Here is a 22,367-nt window from a genome sequence, read left to right as displayed (position 1 = left end):
ATTTAGGACAATGGCTTGTAGGAATAACTTAATGCTTGTAAACACTAGTCCTCAAACACCTTTTAGCCTGCTTTTCTTGACCCAGTAATAGTTTAAAACAAAAGTAAACCATACAAGATAAATCTTTTTTTCTTGACCAAAACAGTTTTATTAGTCCAAGAATTATTTTAGCTGTCTATTCATTTTCATTCACAAGTAAAGGCTGGGATTAAATTTTACTTCTATTGGAAAACTAGGCACACTGGATTAAAGGGGGTGAAAAGTGGGGAAATGGTAGAACAGGAGTAAGTCAATGTCAGCAGGGCTCTGAGAGGCAACCAATGAGCCGGGAAAGGGTTAGGGGCAGATTTCATTCATTCATTCATTTTCATTTGATAAAATTTATTGGGCATTTATTCCGCACCTGATATTTGCCTTTGTACAGGCATTAGAAAGAGAACTATGTTGTGGCTCTTCACTCAGTGAAATGACTCTGGACAAATTATACAAAAATAGATGCAGTAATGTTTATACTCTGTTGTGTAAAATGAAAATTTAAGGAGTATAATCAATTATGACAGGGACTCTGTTAGAAACTGGGGCAGAAGACTGAGGGGATTTAAAGATGGGCAGTTGTTCAGTTTTGCTTGAGAAAGACAAGAGGAGCTTCATAGGCAGTGGGTACTACTGAATATTGGAAAATAGCTAGCAATTCATCATTATATAGGTGAGCGAGGTACAGCATAATCCAATATGGTTTCCTTGTTTATATCTTTTCTTGAAATGTCATAGACAATAGAAACAAACATCAAAGGCCCAGACACTAACTTCTAGATTTAATAATAATGAAAATCACCCTGGTCGTGTGGCTTAGTTGGTTGGGCATCATCCCATGCACCAAAAGGTCATCAGTTTGATCAGTGGTCAGGGCACATACCCAGGGTGCGGGCTTTGATCCCTGGTTGGGGTGCATTCAGGAGGCAGCAGATCCATGTCTCTCTCTCTCTCTCTCTCTCTCTCTCTCTCTCTCTCTCTCTCTCTCTCTCTCTCCCCCTTCTTCCTACCCTTTTCTCCTCCCTCCCCTCCCCCTTCCTCTCTCTCTCTATAAAATCAATGAAAACATATTTAGATAATAATCAAAGAGTATGTAACCAGAGAATATAAAGAAAAGGGCTCATTTATTGTCTAGTAGTGATAATTTTGGGGCCTTTTCTGAAGAGAACTAAAAACTCTTGTGAAGCTGATCACTAATATAATTATAAAAAAGAGCTTTAAACTGTCAATCATCATAACAATCACATACATGCATGTACTGAATTCACTTTAAAATACTTATAAATACTTAAAATAGAGAAAATAGGTTATCCCAGCAGAAAATAAAAAAATATTTAGTAATGCTGTTTTATGTGCTTTAACAGAAGTATTGCAATTATGATGCATTATTGTTAATAATTACCTCTGAAAGCATATGTAAATATAAGTGAAGATTTTTATCACAGTGAAAATGAAAAGTACTATAAAAATAGCAACAATCATTGTTAAAGTATTCACATTAACATCATATCATGTGTTTTTTGTTGATTTCCCTACTGTATTTTCCTCCATATTCCTTCCATTTTTGAAGACATTCTAAATCAGTCTTACAGAAGGAATAGCTAACACACTGAAGAAAGAATCAGACTTCAAAAATAATTGAATAATTGGAGCAATAAGCTAAAACTCAAATTGATGAGATTTAACAGTGATAAATAATTTACACAAAGACAAAATCCAAACACAAACAGAAGAACTGATTTAAAACAGTTTACTTCCAAGTGATCTGGGCATGGTAATTGACTACAAATGCAACATGAACCCAATGCATAATGTTTCAAAAAAACGCACCTTGCATCAAGCACGCCCAATCCTCCCTGGCCAGACCACATCTAGATTATGGCGTTCACTTCAGGACCTAGTGACAAGTGAGAGCCTGCCCACTGGAGGGCAAACTGCATGGTGCGATCTCTGAAAACCATGTCACGTGAGCAATTGAGAAACTAGCAATCCCTTGTCTCCAGAAGCAAATTTAGATTTACAAACAGCTGCTTTCATGCTCTTCCAACAGATAATTTGAGAATAGGTCAGATTGTCCATAGTTACCCAGGACTAGAGGAGACACACAAGACAGATCAACCCAGGATTAGGCTAGAGCAAAATTAATTAGCATGCAGAAAGGCAAACTAATAGCTTTATTTTTTTCACTGGAAATAAGTGAAAAAGTCATTAAATAACATTCCACCAAACAAAATTTATAATATATCAGTGTGGGTGAAGTATAAATTTATTAGCCCCCATTAAAAGTGTAAATAAGATTGCTCTTTCAGGGCAATTTTAATTTATTAAAGGACACTGAACCATGTATAATGATTTAAATATTGCCAGTTGTTTGCCATTTAGATCATATAATGTCACATGACTCTTGTATAGTCATTAAAGCAAGTCCTGGTTAATACTTTATTAACAATTCAAGTGAGTAGAAGTTTTTGGGTTTTTTTCACAATACTGAATAAAGTTGACTGTAAAACAATTATATTTACTTTTAAAAATCTGTTTCATGAGTTTCCCTCATTCAGACTATCCTTGTTGCAATTACTCTCAAATAATGGTGCTTCAGTGCTTCATTAACTCCTGAAAGCAATGAAATCCTAATAACAAAAAGCAATGGAACCAAAGAACTTATATGCATATATGCATAATCCATGGAAACAGACAATAGTGTGGCGAAGGCCTGGGGTGGGGGGCAGAGGTGGGTTAGCAGGAGTAAATGGGGAAAAAGAGGACATACTGAATACTTACAACAATGAAGATTTTTTAAAGAAAAAGCAGTGGAACCTCTGTTTTCTCTGAAATGTTTATCCTATTTAGAATCCTAGGATGAGCCTAGTTTAGATTTTTCTTTTCACATTTTATAATCAATGCATATATGCAATACGTTGTAAAACCAGTGGAAGGTATCAGCCTTTAAGGTTATGTCCTCTGCCTTAGTCTACGTGCGATGCAATGTAATTATGTGACACCATGGGAAAGGCAAGAAGCAGGGCATGAAAGTCACCTATTTTTACATCTTGTTTCTGGATTTCTCATCATTATTTCCATGTTTACAGGACTCAATTTCCCATATCCTGAAATGTTCCAAGACCAGAACTTGAAGCATGATTTCTGCTCCTACTGGACGTGACCAGAAAAATCTATCAGCTGTTTCCACACTTCCAGCCAGCTGGAACATTCTAAGATGTCCTGTCCTCATATTCCCAGGGATCCAAGCCAGAAATGTGATCAAGACAAAATGTGACCCAAAAAGGGCTTCAGAGATGACTAAAAGACTAAAACAATTCTGGTGGAAAACTGCCCCCTTTTTATTAAGACTATGCTTTCAATAAATCTTTTAGGGCTCTTCCTTGACCAATATGATCATGTAATTCTCCTATTCCCAATTTCCTTCTCCAACCCCCTCTACAAAGAACCAATGATTCACTCTTTGATGGTCCCACAAAACAATACTCATATTTCAATCTTCTTACCTGTAAAGTGGGACTAGTCATTTGACCATACAGGGCTGTTGGAATAAGTAAATGAGACTGTATAAAGAATGTAGTCCAAGGCTTTGCTCATACTAAGCACTTGATAAACAGTAGCTAGGCAAACAAAGAAACATACACAATACAGTGAGTGGTAAGAGGTTCCTTGAAGGCTGAACGTGCCTTATATTCATATGTGTACTTTCAATATGCTTGTAATGAAACATGGTCAATACATGGTCTTGAACTGAACCATGACTGAACAGATGGAGGTAACGGCAAAGGAAGAAAGGAAACAAAGCTTTGGAAGTCAAAATGCAAAAAACCCATTGTAGAAACATGCTAGAAAATGAAGGGGAATTATAATATGACTGAATTACTTATGTAATGGGCAATGATTGTAATCGAACTAATAATCATAAATGAGGACCCATTATCAGAAAATTACTTCATTAGGATTTTATTTGTAATCCTTTTTATTTTATGCCAGGCAAATTGTAATGACAGAGAAGTGCTGTCTAAGCAACGAAATTATTTTATATTAACAGAGAAAGTTTAAATATGACCCTGGATTAATGAAAATTAATTTGATATATCTAGTAATACATCATAATTAAACAATACTTTACAAAGTGCTGTCACATGTACCTCAGACCTTAACAACAAAATGGAATGAATTACAGAATCACTCAGTGATTGCCTCAGCAAGCATTTCCTGAGTGCAATGGTAAAATGCTGAGGGTAGAGTAATAAAGAAAATTTGCCATATCTGACTCAAAAATTAAGGATAAAACAAGACACAGAGGCTGGGTCAGGCATGTGACTAGACCAGGTGAACTCCCAGAACATCTTCTGAAGACCCAGAAAGTTATGCAGAGTCACATCCCCATAAACATGCCATAGTCATTCAGAAAGTGCAAAGAGGTACTGTTCTTGAAATGTTGTGGGGACTTTTTTTTAGTATATGGAATATTGGCAATGTTTAGAAAGTCACACTATATAGCACAGTGGTTCTCTTTTAAAAAATGTCTGACTAAAGCTAAGGAGACCATGTAAGAAAATCAAACACATTTTTAGAGTGTCCAATGATCCCTTATCAGGGATAGAAAACTGGAGTCCTTTTTCTCATAAAGACCAAATTATTTATTCTTTGCTATGGTTTAGTAGTGTGGATACAAGTTGAAATTCCTACGTATAGGAATTAAGCTTCAGTAATGCAAGATAAGTTCTAGAAATCCATGTACTACATTGTGTCTACAGTTAAAGATATTGCACTGTATGCCTAAAAATCTGTTAGAAGGTAGATCTTAGGTTGTTATTGCCACAATAAAATAAAAGTTTAAAATAGTGTTTACTTACAAATGGAAAAACTGGCATGTCAAATCTATTAAATACATAGTCCCATCAAATCCAAAGGATTATAGAGAAACAGAACCTGTAAATAATTTATTATACATTTATTTCTTTCTGTAAATTAATGGAGAATAAGCAAGGACTATAACTTCACAAAAATTTAGATCCTTTTGAGTTATATATAATGTAAACATGATGTAAAATAATATGTATATTATTTAACAGAATAAACAACTTGTAATGTGGGAAAAGTCCCTAAAGCCACAGAACAGAGCAGAATGGTAATTACTAAGTTGAAAATAAGTTGTCATAATTAGTCTCATAAAGATATTAAGATTAGAAGAATGTATAACCTACCAAGGAAATGCATCAAAGTACCACAGAATCCTTTCAATTTAGAAGAACATCTTTCCAATTCTTATTAATTAAAATACTAGTATTAAAGCTATATTTTCTATTGCATTCATAGGAACATCCAAGTTAGAAATTGCATCGAAATTAGAAAATATGGAAATGCAAGGAACTGTAAATCATAGTATAAGTTTTTCATATATGTCAATGGAGATAGATTTCCCTCATATCTTTCCTAAAGTGGAAGGAAGGATTCTGAAGCCAGTGTTGAATGGTCAACAGAGTCATTCACTCATAATTTTAAGATGTGTGAATTTGAAATCTCAGTCCTTTTAAGGAGTCATACATGTTACCCAATCATTCTCAATATGAACCATCAACAGCACCACAGATAAGTCTGTCCTGACAGTAATACAGTTCTTGACCTCTCCGTCAAAGAGAAAGAGTTGGGAATTACCTTTCTTCCTCCTCTATCTTCTGCAATAAGACAGATTCTTGACTCCCCTGAACCTTCATGAAAAACACACACACTGACTCTAGTTAAATGAAAAGTGAAAATAAACCAAGACTATTAAGGGATTCAAATATAAATACTATGATTCTTTTCAGAAAAAATAAAATGTAGCAAACTCTACTCATTCCATCACAAAATAAGAAAATACTATTAAACATGATCAAAGGTTCTGATCATATTTTTCAACTATGGTAAAAACAGATCCATCTACTAAGAGATAAGAATTTTAATCACCTAGTATATGGAAATTTGAACATTGGCTTTATATTTTCAATTACTAATGTAAGCCTGAATAAAACTCATCAAAAACTCATATAGTATGACTTGTTTACAATTTCAGGATTTCCTAAAGGTCCAATTTCATAAATGCTGAAAAGGATAAATAAATAACTTTCTTAAAAACCCCTCACTCCTCTAAATTGCAGATATTTTACAGAAAGATTTTACTATGTTTATTCATAAAAGATCACAGAAATCAAGTTTTCATTGTATTATGGGGGATGAAAATTGGCCGCTACACTTGGAAAACCCAAAAATATGGGTAATATCTCAAAGATACTTTACTGAGTTGAGTTTTGATGAGGATTTTAGCATCTATGCTCATAAGGGATATTGGCTTGTAATTTTCTTTTAATGTCTTTAACTGGTTTTGGGATTAGGGTGATGCTGGCTTCATAGAATGAGCTTGGAAATGTTTCTTCCTCTTGAATTTTTTTGAATAGTCTGAGAAGGATAGGTTTTAATTCTTTTTTGAATGTTTGGTAAAACTCCCCTGTGAAGCTGTCCAGACCAGGGCATTTGTTTGCTGGAAGTTTTTTGATCACTGCTTCAATTTCATCGGTAGTTATCAGCCTATTCAGGTTTTTTTATTCTTCCTGATTGAGTTTTGGAAGATTATATTTTTCTAAGAATATGTCCATTTTCTCTAGGTTGTCAAGTTTGTTGGAGTACAGTTATTTGTAGTATTTTTTTTACAATCCTTGTATGTCTGTGGGGTTGGTTGTTACTTCACCTCTTTCATTTCTGATTTTGTTTATTTGGATCCTCTCTCTTTGTTTCTTGGTGGGCCTGGCTAGAAGTTCATCAATATTGTTTATTCTTTCAAAGAACCAGCTCTTAGGTTTATTGATCTTTTGTATTGTTTTTATTGTCTCCATGTCTTTTATTACCACTCTGATCTTTATTATTTCCTTTCTTCTGCTTACTCTGGGCTTTTCTTGTTGCTCTCTTTCTAATTCTTTAAGTTGCAGGGTCAGATCCAGCATTACATTAGAGAGATCATACACCATGACCAATTGGGATTTATTCTGGGGATCAAAGGCTGGTGGTACAATATTCTCAAATCAATAAATGTGATACATTACATAAAGATATTGAGAGACAAAAATCACATCATATCAATTGATGCAGAAAATCATTTGACAACATTCAACACCATTTCTTGATAAAAACTCTCAGCAAAGTGGGAGTAGAGGGATCATAACTCAACATAATAAAAGCCTTATATGACAAATCTATAGCCAACATCACATTCAATGGTCAAAAACTAAAACCATTTCCGCGAAGAACAGGAATAGCACAGGGATGACCACTTTCACCACTCCTATTCGACATAGTACTGAAAGTGCCAGCCATAGAGATCAGACAAAAAGAAGAAATAAAAGGCATCCAAATTATAAAAGAAGAAGTAAAACTGTCATTATTCGCAGATGACATGATATTGTACATAGAAAACCCTAAAGACTCCATCAAAAACTATTAGACTTAATAAATGAATTTGGCAATGTAACAGGATATAAAATTAACACCCAGAAATATATGGCTTTTTTATACACCAACAATGAAATCATAGAAAGAGAAACTAAAAAAACAATCCTATTTACCATTGCAACAAAAAAATTAAGATACCTAGGAATAAACTTAACTAAGGAGGTAAAAGACCTGTACTTGGAAAACTACAGGACATTGAAAAAAGAGATAGAGGGAGATATAAAAAAATGGAAGAATACACCATGCTCATGGATTAGTAGAATCAACATCATTAAAATGTCCATATTACCCAAACCAATCTATAAATTCAAAGCAATCCCCATTAAAATATCAATGGCATATTTCACAGACCTAGAACAAACTCTCCAAAAATTAATATGAAATAAAAAAAGACCTCAAATAACCACAGCAATCCTGAGAAAGAAGAACAAAGTTGGAGGGATCACAATACCAGATATCAAGCTATATTACAAAGCCACTGTTCTCAAAACTGCCAGGTACTGGGACAAGAACAGACATATAGACAAATGAAACAAATATAGAACCCAGAAATCTATCCAAGCCATTATACTCAATTAATATTTGATAAAGGATACAAGAACATACAATGGAGTCAAGACATTCTCTTCAATAAATGGCTCTGGGCAAATTGGATAGTTACATACAAAAAAATGAAACTAGACCACCAACTTACACCATACGCAAAAATAAACTCAAAATGGATAAAGAATTTAAACATAAGATGGGAAAGCATAAAAATATGAGAAGGGCCCAAAGGCAACAAAATATCGTATGTTGTAGCAATATCTTTATTGATACAGCTTCTAGGACAGTGGTCGGCAAACTGTGGCTCGCGAGCCACATGCGGCTCTTTGGCCCCTTGAGTGTGGCTCTTTAACAAAATACCGACTTCTGCACATGGGCCACGAAGTTTCAATCACACTGTACATGCACTCCCGTACATGGTATTATGTGGAAGAGCCACACTCAAGGGGCCAAAAAGCCGCATGTGGCTCGCGAGCCGCAGTTTGCCGACCACTGTCCTAGGACAATGGAAACTAAGGAGAAAATAAACAAAGGGGACTACATCAAAATAAAAAGCTTTTGCACAGCAAAAGAAACCATCAACAAAACTACAAGAGAGCCCACTGCATGGGAGAACATATTTGCCAATGTTATATCTGATAAGGGCCTCATCTCCAAAATTTATAGGGAATTCATACAACTTAACAAAAGATAAGTAATCCAATCAAAAAATGGTCAAAGGACCTAAATAGACACCTTTCCAAAGAGGACATACAGAAGGCCAAGAGAAAAATGAAAACATGCTCAAAGTCACTAATCATCTGAGAGATGCAAATCAAAACAACAATGAGGTACCATCTCACACCTGTCAGAATGACTATCATCAACAAATCAACAAACCACAAGTGCTAGCAAGGATGTGGAGAAAAAGGAACCCTTGTGCACTGCTGGTTGGAATGTGGACTGGTGCAGCCACTGCGGAAAACAGTATAGAGTTTCCTCAAAAAATTAAAAATGGCCGAGGCCGGTTTGGCTTGGTGGATGGAGCGTGGGCCTGCGGACTGAAAGGTCCCAGGTTCAATTCCGGTCAAGGGCATGTGCCTGGGTTGTGGGCACGTCCCCAATGGGAGATGTGCAGGAGGCAGCTGGTCGATGTTTCTCTCTCATCGATGTTTCTGGCTCTCTGTCTCTCTCCCTTTCTCTCTGTGGGAAATCAATAGAATATATTTAAAAAAAAATTAAAAATGGAACTCCCATTTGACCCAGTAATTCCACTTCTGGAATTACACCGATCAGAAAGGATAAATGCACCCCTATATTCATAGCAGCATGGCAGTCAATTAGCATATTCCCTCCTTATTGGCTGTGGATGCTGCCATCTTTGTGATGGCGTGAGAGTCAATTAGCATATTGTCTCTTTATTAGATAGGATATCCTTTGTGAAAATAAAATGGTATATAGACAGTTCTCCTCTTAATAGCATAAAAAGTTTATGAATACTACTCTTACTCCCTAAAAATAGTATTATAAAAATAATATGATCACATTATTTACTTTTGAAGATATTTGGATTCCCTCTATGAATCTTCAATAAAATATCTCTAAGAGGTTTTCATTCAATATTTTTTGAACCCCAAGTATTGTACAACTCACTAACTCAAAAGGCAACTCTTAATTTTCCATATATTTAATAGTTGGAAAGTTCCTCTTAATTCTAAACCAAATCTACTCACTTCCTTATAAATCTACTCTTTGATTCTATTTTTGCCTTCTGAAACAAATTAAAATAATATCCCTCTTCTGTTTTATTACTATTCAAATAATTGATGGCAGTTTCCATTTATTATCAATATTTTCATGCAAGGTACTTAAAACAATACCTGGAATATTGAAAGATCTGTGTGTGTATATATTAATACATACGCATATATACAGAGTAGGGCAAAAGTAAGTTTACAGTTGTGAGTACAGGAAACATAAGAGTTTATTTTTGTATTATTTATTATTATATTATTTTCTATACAATTATAAACCTACTTTTGCAAACCCTATGTGTTTGTGTGTGTGCGTGCATATATGTATCTATGCACACACACATACGTACATAAATATGCTTTTTAAATATTAAACCACATTAAGAATAAATGATATTAAAATATAACAAAGGGATTAAGCCTTAATCAAAACTAAAGATTAAACATAAAGAAAGCAACCCACAAAACGTTAGATAAGTTTGGTGGAAAAGCTGAAAGAAGTAGTAAACATTTGTGGAAGTCAGAAAAATGTGATAGTTATTTGTGCCAAGAAAATGAGAGGGGACAGGAGAAGCCCACTGGCCATGAGGTTGGCAAGAAAAGAAATTTTTTTAAATTGCTCCAAGTCACTCAGCTAGTTAATGACAGAGACTTGGAACTTGTGGAGGTCTGCTCCAGAGATATATTCTTAATCGCACACAACACGGCCTGTCAACACGACTGTGCTTGTTCAGAAGAGATGCCAAACCAAGACACATGTGAAGCTAATTGTTTCAATCAGAATCATAACAGACACCATCACAAAGCCCACTTTAAAAAGGAAAACTTAATTTATGATATTAAAATTGCCATTTCAAGCAAGAATTGTGACCTCAATTCTGCTACCCACATACCAAATCTCAGAATCTTTGAAGATAATTTGATAAAAGGAGAAAACAGAATCTATCGTTTCATGTTGCCATGCCTCTGATACCTTTTTCTATCCTGATTACACTTCAGGAAGTCAGAGGCAGTTACTATGACCACCTAAGCTATCTTCCCAACACACTGAAAACAGTAGCAGTAATAATCTGCAGACCTCAGATGAATCTAGGGTTACGGTTGCTAAGATAACTGCTGCATGTGCTCTTAGGTGATGCATCTTGCAGTGTTGTCATAACAACACTGACATGTCAATGTTTTTCTAATGTACTTGGAGGGTTCGAATGGCCCATAGAGTACTGTTGTTGCTCAGAGAAAAAAAGAAAGTCTAAAGGTACATATGGGCCTTGTGGTTCAGCTGCAACCGTTGAGTTACCATATGACCACATACAAAAATATATATCCAGAAATACATCTGTAATTTCAATCTAAGCTACCAATACAAAACATCAAGTTCAGCGTTAAGAGAAGGAGATGTGAAACATGTAAACAGTATTGACTGATAAAGTCTAGATTTAAATCAGAAGTTTCTGAACAGAAATTTCTTCACAAATATTTTTACAGAAGAGTAAATTGAAGAGAATAAAAAACTACTGCATAGGAAGTAACAAAGGTGGGGGTACTAGATGTGCCAAAATATGATGGACTGCTAATGAGTAATCAGAGAAAATACTACACCAAAAATAGCTAAATGCACTACTAAAATAAATCTGAAAAAAAAATGTTAAACACTAAATTGGCACATATTACTTTATTAGAAAAACAAAGAGTTTTAAAATTTTAATCTTTTACAATTATATGACTAATGAGATTTGGGGGGGAAAGTAAAAATAGGTACACCAAAATGTCATCAGTAGACATTTCAGGGTTCTTAATAATAAAAATAGATGTTTTTCTTCTTTTCTGCACTTTACAAAAAATAAAAATTATTTTATGGTAAAAAAAAAAACTCAAAAGGAATATAATAACAGATTGAAAAAATATAAAATATATTAATAAAACTTGCAGTGGCTACAAAAAGATATAGTTCTATTTTTTAAAAAAAAGGAAGAGGAAAGGGGAGGCAGAAGTTGGGTGGAGGGGGGAAATGGGAAGATGGAGACATCAGTAATAGTGTCAACACTAAATATGTTGAAAAAAAGAAATTAAACTGGTTTGCAAGGACACAAAATGTGTCACATGGCATAATGGAGAAACCACTTTAGGAATCCTTTCAGCATTAGGATATGGGAGAAATGCATGAGCCTTATAAATGTTTTAAAAAGATCACATACCATTTTTTCATTGAGGTATCCTCTGCCCAATCAATCTCTTCAACTCCTGAGATCAATCACTCTCTATTACAACAACATGTTCTATACAATTAACAACTAACTTCTCATTATAAATAATTAGAGGCCAAAAAGAGCAAATTATATATTCAAATTGCTTGGGGGGGGGGGAATACTGTCAACAAGAATTCTATATCTAGAAAAACTATAGAAAATTAAGGTGAAATAAAAACATTCTCTGATGAACAAAGTAATGGAACTTTTGACTAGTAAATATACTGTACAAAGGATACTAAAGGAATGCCCTTCGGTTGAAATACATGAATACATGGGAAGAAATAAAAGCACTGGTAATGGCTAATATGTAGATAAATATAAGAATGTATGCATACACTTTAATATATTGTTCTTTCTTTTCCTAATTCCTTTTTTAAAAACCCATATATCATATAATTATTACAACAATTATTATATATAATTGGGAAAAAATGTCCTCGTGTAAGGATTAACAAACAAAACCAAAAATAGATTTAACAAAAAATGCAAGGCCTCTAACACTGAAAACTATAAAACATTTTTGACAAAAATTAAAGATCTAAATGAATTGAGAAAAGTATCTTCATGGAATGAAAGACTCATTATTGTTAAGATTCCTATTATTTCTAAATTGATCTATAGATTTAGGGCAATCCCTATCAAAACTCTGGAAGCTTTTTTAGAAATTGGCAAATTGACTCTAATATTTATGTGGAAATGTAAAGAACCTGGAATAGTTAAAATAAATTTTGAAAAAGAACAAACTTGAAGCACTTAACATATCCATTTGCAAAGCTTAACTTTGATACAGTAATCAAAAAACTAAATTATCAGCATAAAGTTAGATATTTTTAAAAATAGAATAGAAAGGCTAGAGGAAATTTTGTGGTTATTAATTTTTTTAAAAGTTGCAAAGGCAATAGAATGGTAAAATTATAGTTTTCTCAATAAAATGTATTGAGACAGTTGGATGTCTGTATGCAAACAATGAAAACGTAGCTCCTCGTAGCATGCACAAAATATGCCTCAAAATGGATCACAGACCTAAATTTAAGAACTAAAATTATAACATTTTTAGAAAAAAATAAAGGAGAAAATGTCTATAGTCTTGAGTTACAAAAATGTATTAGATATCATACCAAAAGCATGATCCATAAAAGAAAATATTGGTACCATCAAAATAAAAAAGAAGGAACTTTTACCATTTGCAACAGCATGGATGGAACTGGAGAGCATTATGCTAAGCAAAATAAGCCAGTCGGAGAAAGATAAATATCACTCATATGTGGGATATAATGATCAACATAATTTGATGAACAAGAATAGATCTATAGACAAAAGGCAGGGGAAGGGAGCGGGTTAGAGAGCAACCAAAGGACTTGTATGCATGCATATTAGCATAACCAATGGACACAGACACTGGGGCAGTGGGGACTTGCCCAGGGTGGGAATGGCGGGGGCGGGGGGAGGTGGCATGAGGGGTCAATCGGGGGGAAAAAGAGACATATGTAAAACTTTAGACCAAAAAAAAAAAATCACTTTTAACTATAATAAACTTATATTTGAATAACTAAAAAAAGGAATTAAAATTGTCTTTCAAAATACAGTACCTTTTTAATTCAATGTAATGTCCATAATGTATGTTTTTATTTTTTTAAATGTTTTCTAAAGTTTTGAACTACTCTTGGTTTAAATATATTTCTTTATTGATTTTAGAGAGGTAGGGAGAGGGAGAAAGAGAGAGAGAGAGAGAGAAACATCAATGATGACAGAGAATCATTAATCAACTGCCTCCTGCACGTCCCCTACTGGGGATCGAGTCTGCAACCCGGGCATGTGCCTTTGGCTGGAATCAAACCCAGGACCCTTCAGTCCACAGGCCAACACTCTATCCACTGATCCAAACTGGCTAGGGCTAAATATATTTTTAAAATACAATTCAGTCCTGGCCCAGTGGCTCAGTTGATTAGAGCATCATCCCATACACCTCCTCTGCAGCAGCACTAAGGATGTCCTACTGATGGCATAGGCGGGAGTGGGCCTAAGCCATCAGTCAGACATCCCCCAAGGACTCCCGGACTACAAGAGGGCACAGCCTGGGCTGAGGGACCCCTGCCCCCGAGTGAATGAATTTCTTGCACTGGGCCTCTAATAACTAAATAATATCTAGTCTTCTCCCTTCTGAATTCAGGACTGCAATATTTCCTGCTAACAAAAATAAAAACATGGCAAAATGTGCACTTTAAGCATAAGGATCATTCCAAGAAATTTATAATTCCCTATATAATCATCTACCTATCCTCTGACATAGAGAATACAGTAACTGTACAGTAAGATAGCACTACTCAGTAATGCTAACATTATAGGCATAAAAAAATCGAGAGAGAGCCAGGATGAACCGCAGTAATAACTGCATCAGAACCTCAATTTGTCTAGCCTACTCTAAGGGAACAGTTCTAGAGAAAAATGAACAACACAAAAATTAATAGATCCCATTTATAATTGCAAGAGCAAAATATTCAATAATTTTAATGATGTTATGTCTATGTTCTATAATGCCAATTTTAAAGGAAGTTCTCTCATGTTGTCCATCACTAAAAATATTGTTCAACATTTGAAACTTTCTAAAGAATATTATGATCCAAACAGAGAAGAAAAGCTCACATTTCCCCAAATTAAATTAAAGTTGAAGTCAAAGAATCTATTCCTGACAGCCCGATGAAACTTGTCTTTCAACAGTGTCATTATGGCATGGTACGATGAATAAATATATTTTAAACTTTTCAATCATCATGTCAGAAAGCATGGGGCATGCGTCTGGAAAAGATTAAAAAGCATTTTGAAAATTGATTTGACCACAGATATCAGAGGTTAATTCTTCCCTTATTCTTTGATAATTATTTCCCAGTATTTGTTTCACAGCTTCTAGTTAATAAAATAAATATGAGGATATTTCTGGGGATCGAAAAAGAAATGTGTTGTGATGCTCTTCTTCAGTTCCAAACCTGAGGACTACAGGAAGATAAGTAACGATGCTATGGCTCTGTCCTAGAGATGATGTACTTCCAATGCTGGGCTCCTCCCACAGTTTTTATTAAAGTTCTTTGAAGCGTTGCTACTAAGAAAAAAAATGTCAACAGAGCTCACATTCTTATTGTTTCTCAAAATCCATGGCTGTTTCAGATTGTGCCTAAGATAACAAGTCCATTTTATTTTAGGAGCCACTGGCACAGCTGAGTGCTGTAACGAAGGAGCATGAGAGGCGTTAGTAGACACAGCTAACAGAAAACTTGGTTCCGAACGGAAAAGGAGGCTAGGAATTTTAAAGCAATGATAGTCTACAGAGAAAACAGATCCAGAGTTCCTACAGAATAAGTGACAAGGGCGTCTTCCAGTCTGTGAAGAAGACAAGCCCTGGCCGGTTGCTCAGTTGATTGGAGCGTCCTCCCCGTGCACCAAGGTTGCAGGTGTGATTGCCCGGTCAGAGCAGAGATGAGAAGCAACTAATGAACGCATATGTAAGTGGAACAACAACTAATGGGTCTCTCTCTCTCTACCTCTCTCTCCCTCTCTTTCTCAAATCAATTTTTAAAAAAGACAAGAAGCAGGGCCCAAGTCATATTTTGTGAAGATGTTAGGTACGCTTGTTATTTCTCTAAAATTATTAAACATGCTGACCACCTCCAGGGGCAAGAAATGAAGCAGAAACTGGATAGGAGGAATGATACAAGTAGAAAGAAACAATAATGCTAATCATGGTAGAAGTGAAAATAATGAACATTTATTTAACACTTCACCTAGAGCTGAAGATTTAATAAGAACTCACATGGAGTGTGTCATTTAATCCTCACAAATAACTTTCTGAGTTATTTGACAGCGTAAGCTGCCAGGGAATTATTTTAACTTCGCCTTGAGAACAGAATGAGCTCTCTATGGTTGAAGAGTCAGATTCCCCTCTGCCTCTCTAAAAATGCATCTGAATTCGTTGAATTACAGGAATGATAGAAAGCTTCATGACCAACTGAATTCATATAAATTTATATATTGCTAAGAATGGCTTCTAATGAGTAAAAATATGAATGATTGCTCTAGGCTCCTTAATTTCCAAATGAATAAATTTGAGGCTCAGAGATTATGAGACTTACTACAATCATGATTGTCAGAGATACCTCCCCCTCAGTCTGTGGCCACTTGCCCCACACCTCACGACCCACAGTGCAGAGGGAGACTATGTGCCATTCCACTTATTTATAATAGTCCTACAAACGCAGTCTCTTACATACAAAAAAACCTCGCTTTGGAGTCCATGTCAATGAGTTAGGTTTCTGTGACCAAATGTTAATATCTAAACTGCATATCGGACTGCAAAAATTTCTTCTTAAACTGCCACAATGCCTCAAAAGACCTATGTGATAAACTTCCAAATTCTCAGAACAATATTAGATTAGAATGACCTGAAAGATACACAGCACAATAACATGGATTCCCAATTCAATCTTAACTCCCAATGCTGAATCTGTCTTTTAAAATAATTAACTTCCCTGGCTGGTTTCTCTCAGTGGTTAGAGTGTGGGCCTGCACACTGAAGGATCAGTGGTTCGATTCCTAGTCAAAGGCACATTCCTGGGTTGCAAGTTGGACCCAGGCCCTGGTCAGGCAGGTTCAGGAGGCAACCAATTGATGTGTCTATCTCAATTGATGTTTCCTTCTCTTTCTCTTCCTTTCTCCTTTCTTCTCTCTCTAAAAATCAATGGAAAAAAATATCCTAGGGTGAAACTTAACAACAAAATTTTTTAAATAATAAAATAATTAACCAATTGATTCATATTTAATGCCTGACATCTGATAAGAGAAGATGATGGAAAAAAAAGGAAGTTGAGCTTAAAGAAAAACAAAAACATAGGAATGCCATATGGGAAAAAATAAAATTGAGAAAGAAGAATATGTGAGGCATGGATGATCACTTAGAGAAGATGTAGAGGGGGAAAAAATAAAATGGAAATCAAAGCTTGTTCAAGCCATCTGGAAGAGTTCATTCTACCTCAAAATTCTGTTTAATTAAAACCTGGCCACAATTACTGGCATCAGTTGCCTGTCAGTGACATTCTTGCTTCTTGGTAACCAACCCTTATGTCTTTATAACTCTTTAAAACTACAATGATGATTTTCTGTTTCATCAGTATCTCAACAAATTGCTCACAAGTATGCTTCACCCCTTGCCATGCAATTAACCACTGACTGACAACACAAAATGACAAAGATCATGATTTAGCTAAAGCATTATTGTTCAATTTGCAAATGATTTACTGTCATTTGACTTCATGTTTTTGTTGGTTTGTTTTGTTGTTGTTGTTTGACAACAGGGGTGGTAGCTCATAGGTATTAAAATGAATAGCCAAAATATTTAAATTACTATAAAAGCCTTCACTGTTAGAGTAAGAAATAAATATCCTAAATTATTTTTTAAAAGCACTTTATTATCAAAGCCCACTAAAGAATTAGAAACATGAAATAACATGGAGCTATTATGAGGAAAATAATGAATATCAAGGTCAACTTTATCAACAGAATCATAATTTTTAACCCTGATTTTTCTTTCTTCTTTCCATGGTTTAAGTAACTACAAATTTGGAATTTGGCAACATAATAATGTAAAAATGTTATCTATCTAGTTAAGACTCCATGTCACAACTTTATTAACTATGGTTCCCATTTGGGCCAACTATAGCCTCACAAATAATTCATCCTGGTAAACACAGGTAAAAAGCAGAAATGCTGATATAGGATAGCTAGACTGTTATTCTTATTCTAACTGAAAATCCTGCCTATTGCTTTATTTTTAAACTGCCACTAACATGTTTAAATTATAATTGCATCTTCTCAATAAGCACAGTCCCTTATTATTGGAACTGGCAGGGGGCCTTGGCATTTGAGTCATCATTTCATTATGTCTATTTCTTACCCTGGTATACAAATTAAATAGAAATACCAGCCGGATGAATTATGAATGGTGGGGGGAATCTGAAGCAGTAACTTTAAATTGAATTAATTTTTCTCAAGTCTACCAAAAAAATATAAAGCAATTAACATTGGTAATAACACATTCTACTGTAGGCCCATTTCAAAAATATTAACTTCCATTCTAAAGGCCAAAGATGCTGCAAATCCTCCTAGCCAAATATTGTACTTCTTTAAGACAGAATCAACAGCTTTAAGAGTCCCTATGGTACAAAGCTATAATAATTCCGGTTTTAACACAGCTACAAATAGGGACAAAAATACACATTTAACAACTATCTTCCAATCTAAAGAGTTTCAAAATGGATAGCAACTATTGAATATACTAGAGGCCCAATGCACAAATTCGTGCATTGGGGTGGGGTGTCCCTCAGCCCAGACTGAACCCTCTCCAATCTGAGACCCCTTGAGGGATGTCCGACTGCCAATTTAGGGCTTATCCCACCGGGTGAGATCGGGCCTAAATGGGCAGTCGGACATCCCTCTCACAATCCAGGACTGCTGACTCCCAACCTCTTGCCTGCCTACCTGCCTTATTGCCCCAAACCGCTTCTACCTGCCGGCCTGATCACTCCCTAACCACTCCCCTACCAGCCTGATTGCCCCTAACTGCCCTCCCCTGCAGGCCTGGTCACCCCCAACTGCTCTCCTCTGCCAGCCATTTGTGTCCACATGAGGGCGGCCATCTTTGACCACAGGATGGTGGCCATCTTGTGTGCTGGAGTGATGGTCAATTTGCATATTACCTCTTTATTAGATAAGATATTTTGCACATGCGAAAAATATTATTTAAAACATCATGTGTAATCAAATAGGAATAATATAGTTCATTCAGACTAAAATATCTAAAAATGTACTAAAATGGAATCTTCAGGCTTTCCTTAGATGTTTTCTAGTCTCTGAACTTATATGATGAAAATACGACTGGATGGTTTTTCCTAAATCACCTGATTCAGTTATACTAAATCAGAGGTCCTCAAACTTTTTAAACAGGGGGCCAGTTCACTGTCCCTCAGACATTCCACACATGCGCACTGCGGGCCTGGGACGAGTCGGCTACTAAGCAGGACAGGCAGCAGCGGCAAAAACACCTGGTGGGCCGGATAAATGTTTTCGGCGGGCCGCATGTGGCCTGCGGGACATAGTTTGAGGACCCCTGTACTAAATGGTTGTGCATCCTTCCATCTTTTTCTAATATTTTGTTTAAAAATTTTCCATTGATTTTCAAAATTATAAAAATGAATCAGTTATGAAACAATGTTGTTTAAAATCCTCAAAAATATCTGATTCTGCCTTTAGGAAACTATTTCCTTTTTTATTGCAGGCACTCTAAAATATGTGTAGATTATTCATTCACTGAGTTTTTAATTGTTTCTGCAACTCTTCTTTTGGCCCAGAGAAACCAATTCATTTCTGAAAGCCAACAGCTTTCCCAAAATGATTGGGAATAAGCCTAACACATCTTTATTTATCTTGATACAAAATATTTTAAAAAATCTCTATTGAAAACTAAATGTACATTCAAATGTCTACTCTGATAATTAGCATTAGTTTTCCTTTTAATTACTGAAATTACATTACCAAATTTAAAATAGTAATAGCTAATTTTTCTTTATATCTTATTATTTATTTTAATGTTGGCTTTTTTCTAAAAATAAAATTTACCTGAGGGAATAGATTTGTTTACACTCAACTACTTATGATGTACTTCTGTTGTCTTTTCGTATTTATTTATAATTTATAATCCAGATGTTCCCAAAAGGGTTTCAAAAAAATTCACAATAAACATTCCTAGATCCACTGTTCAAGGAAATGAGTCTTTATTTCAATATTAAAATTTAATTGAAACTCTGAGATAGTTGCTCTATTTCCAACTTTTAGAAAATACCTTATTCTGCATGTTAAGACAAAACTAGAATGTAAACCAGATGTTCCTAGATTATGAAATTTAGAACAGAACATATTCAAAGTGTAGCTAATTCCTGACCTATATTTATTTAAGGATAAGGCAAGCAAGTCCCACAATGCTGAAACCAGGGTTACCTTTTCTCTCATAATTTGTCTTCAATCAGTGGATATATTCATGGGTTTACAATACCAGATTTTTAGTGAACCTTATCATTTTTATAATTACTATGGCTCATATTAATAAATGTCTTCTTTTTATATGCTGAAATAAATTAATGGAAGAGGCAAACACTATGCAAAATGGCTGGGAATAGGGCCAAATCTTATTACATACATCCAGGGACCAGTAATTTTCTAAATGGCACTTTAAGCTCTCTTGCCTAAATAATTACAAGTACAGCCAGCATGTAATTTACTGAAATAATTATGCACTCTTCTAGTTCCCATCACCCATCTCAAGCTCACGGCCACTTACCTTGTCTTTATTTTCCGTTCCAGAAGCCTCAGGCTTGGTCCTAATCACAAATGGGGTGGACAGTCGCAACAGGACCCTTTCGAAGGTGGCAGTCACCTTCGGAGAAACGATCTCGAAGCAGTCCTCAAACTTGAGCACTTTGTGAGTGTCGCATCGAAGCTGCTTCCGCAGGCCTTCCCCCAGCTGAAGGACTGCCATGTGGGGGTCAAACATCAAGTGGAAAGGAAAGGCTCTGCAGAAGGTGTTGATGCTAATTCTGAGGTCCTCGGGAACTTGGGAGGTTCCCTGTGGAAGGTTCTTCGAGATAGTAGTATTTTCACATTCTTTGATAAGAAAAGTGAGACAGCTACAGTTGCCTGGGTTTGAGCCATCGGAGCATAACTCATTTGCCACCTGTTCCACTTCCACATCCAGCCGATAGATCTTCTTTCCTGCGGCCTTAATCATCCCCAGCATCGCAAAGCCCACAATCTGGTGAGGGTGGAAGTAGTGGAGCATGAGAGCACCTTCAGGGAGCTCTTTGCATAGGAATGATGGTGACTCCAGGGTGGCCTGTTTTCCAAAAGAAGTTCTAATGTGTTCCAACAAAGCATCGAAGCCATTAAAGAAGTCCTGCAACGTGCCACCGACAGCTCGAAGGACTCTCTCGTTCTCATCAAAGCATATATTAAAGAACTCCTCACCAAATCGTTCTTGAATTTCCTCGAACTTCAATCCTAGAGGTAAATGGGAAGCAAATGTTAGTGAAGAATAATATAAACAACTAAATTTAAAGCTTTTAAGTACTTATTAAATGGCATAGCTAGAGAGTGAAACATGAGAGGTAGACAAATCTCCCAAATAGGTTAACTCATTCATCTTGAGTCAGAGAAAGTACATTTCATCTTCTGGATGGTTCTAAAATGTTAATGAGCATAAACTATTCTGTATGTTTTTAAACAGGCTTCATTTTTTAGAATAGTTTTAAGTTCAAAGCAAAATTGAGCAGAATGTAAAGATATTTTCTATATACCCCCCTTCCCCTCTGCACACAAGCCCCCCTTCCACTATCAACATAGTGCACTGCAGCAGTACATGCATTACAATCAATGAACCTACAATGACACAACATTATCACCCAAAGTCCAGAGTTTACATTAGGGTTCACTCTTGGTATTATATTCCTTGGGTTATGACAAATGTGTAATGACATGTGTTCACCATTAAAGTCTCATCCAGAGTAGTTTCCCTGCCCTAAAAATTCTCTCTGTTTCACCTATTCATTCCTCCCCCAGCACATGGAGCAATAACTTTTACTTTTGCTGCTAATCTAACTTTTCTTTTCAACACCCTACTCCGTTTGCTGTAATTAGCACAAATAATACCTTTTCCTTAATGATCTCCCTCATTGTTAAAGGATCTTTATAAAGATAACTATAAGATTGGCTCTATATTATGTCCATCCAATATGCCATCTTACTTATCAAAATTCATTTGTTAAGTGGTAAATATCAACCAGAAAGGGCATCTGTGGTATATGAGGAAATGTGTCAGGTTATCTAGGGAAAATAGAGGACTTAAGTTAGCAGTCTCTGGGGAAGTCCTATAGGTCCCCAGGGAGAGACAAAAACAAGAAATTTAAAATGGCAGAACTGTGAAATGGTTTGCATTCTTTCACCTGTAACAAAGGTAAGAACAGCCAGGAGTGGAGTAGAAATCTGAGCAGATAGAGTTAAAGGTCTTTGTTAAGTTTTCTAAGTTCATATTTATTCCTAGATGCTATGGAAAAAAAGAACTCTACCTCATAGTAATGCAATTATAATGAAAAAATCATACACACACGCACACACACACACACACACACAATGTATTATGTAGTAATTAGAAACAGAGGCACATGTGATCAAGTAGATTCACCCTTCAGGATAATCTGAGGCAAAATAAGGAGGGAATTTA

The 22,367-nt window shown here is 35.5% G+C and overlaps 1 protein-coding gene across 1 annotated transcript in view; it reads right to left on the bottom strand.

Annotated features, from left to right (window-relative positions):
* The window catches only part of GUCY1A2 (guanylate cyclase 1 soluble subunit alpha 2), a gene marked incomplete at its 5' end in the record, with an annotated part of 274,517 nt that overhangs the window by 175,438 nt on the left and 76,712 nt on the right, over nt 1–22,367 (bottom strand). Inside the window, one exon of the mRNA XM_081098790.1 lies at nt 20,433–21,148. Within this exon, the coding sequence (XP_080954916.1) occupies nt 20,433–21,148 (716 nt within the window). The remainder of the gene's footprint in view (nt 1–20,432; nt 21,149–22,367) is intronic.

The sequence above is a fragment of the Myotis nattereri genome (genome assembly GCF_964212035.1).
Source record: "Myotis nattereri genome assembly, chromosome: 9".
NCBI lineage: Eukaryota > Metazoa > Chordata > Mammalia > Chiroptera > Vespertilionidae > Myotis > Myotis nattereri.
The sequence above is the reverse complement of the archived record's forward strand: the minus strand, read 5'-3'. Positions and strand labels throughout refer to the sequence as shown.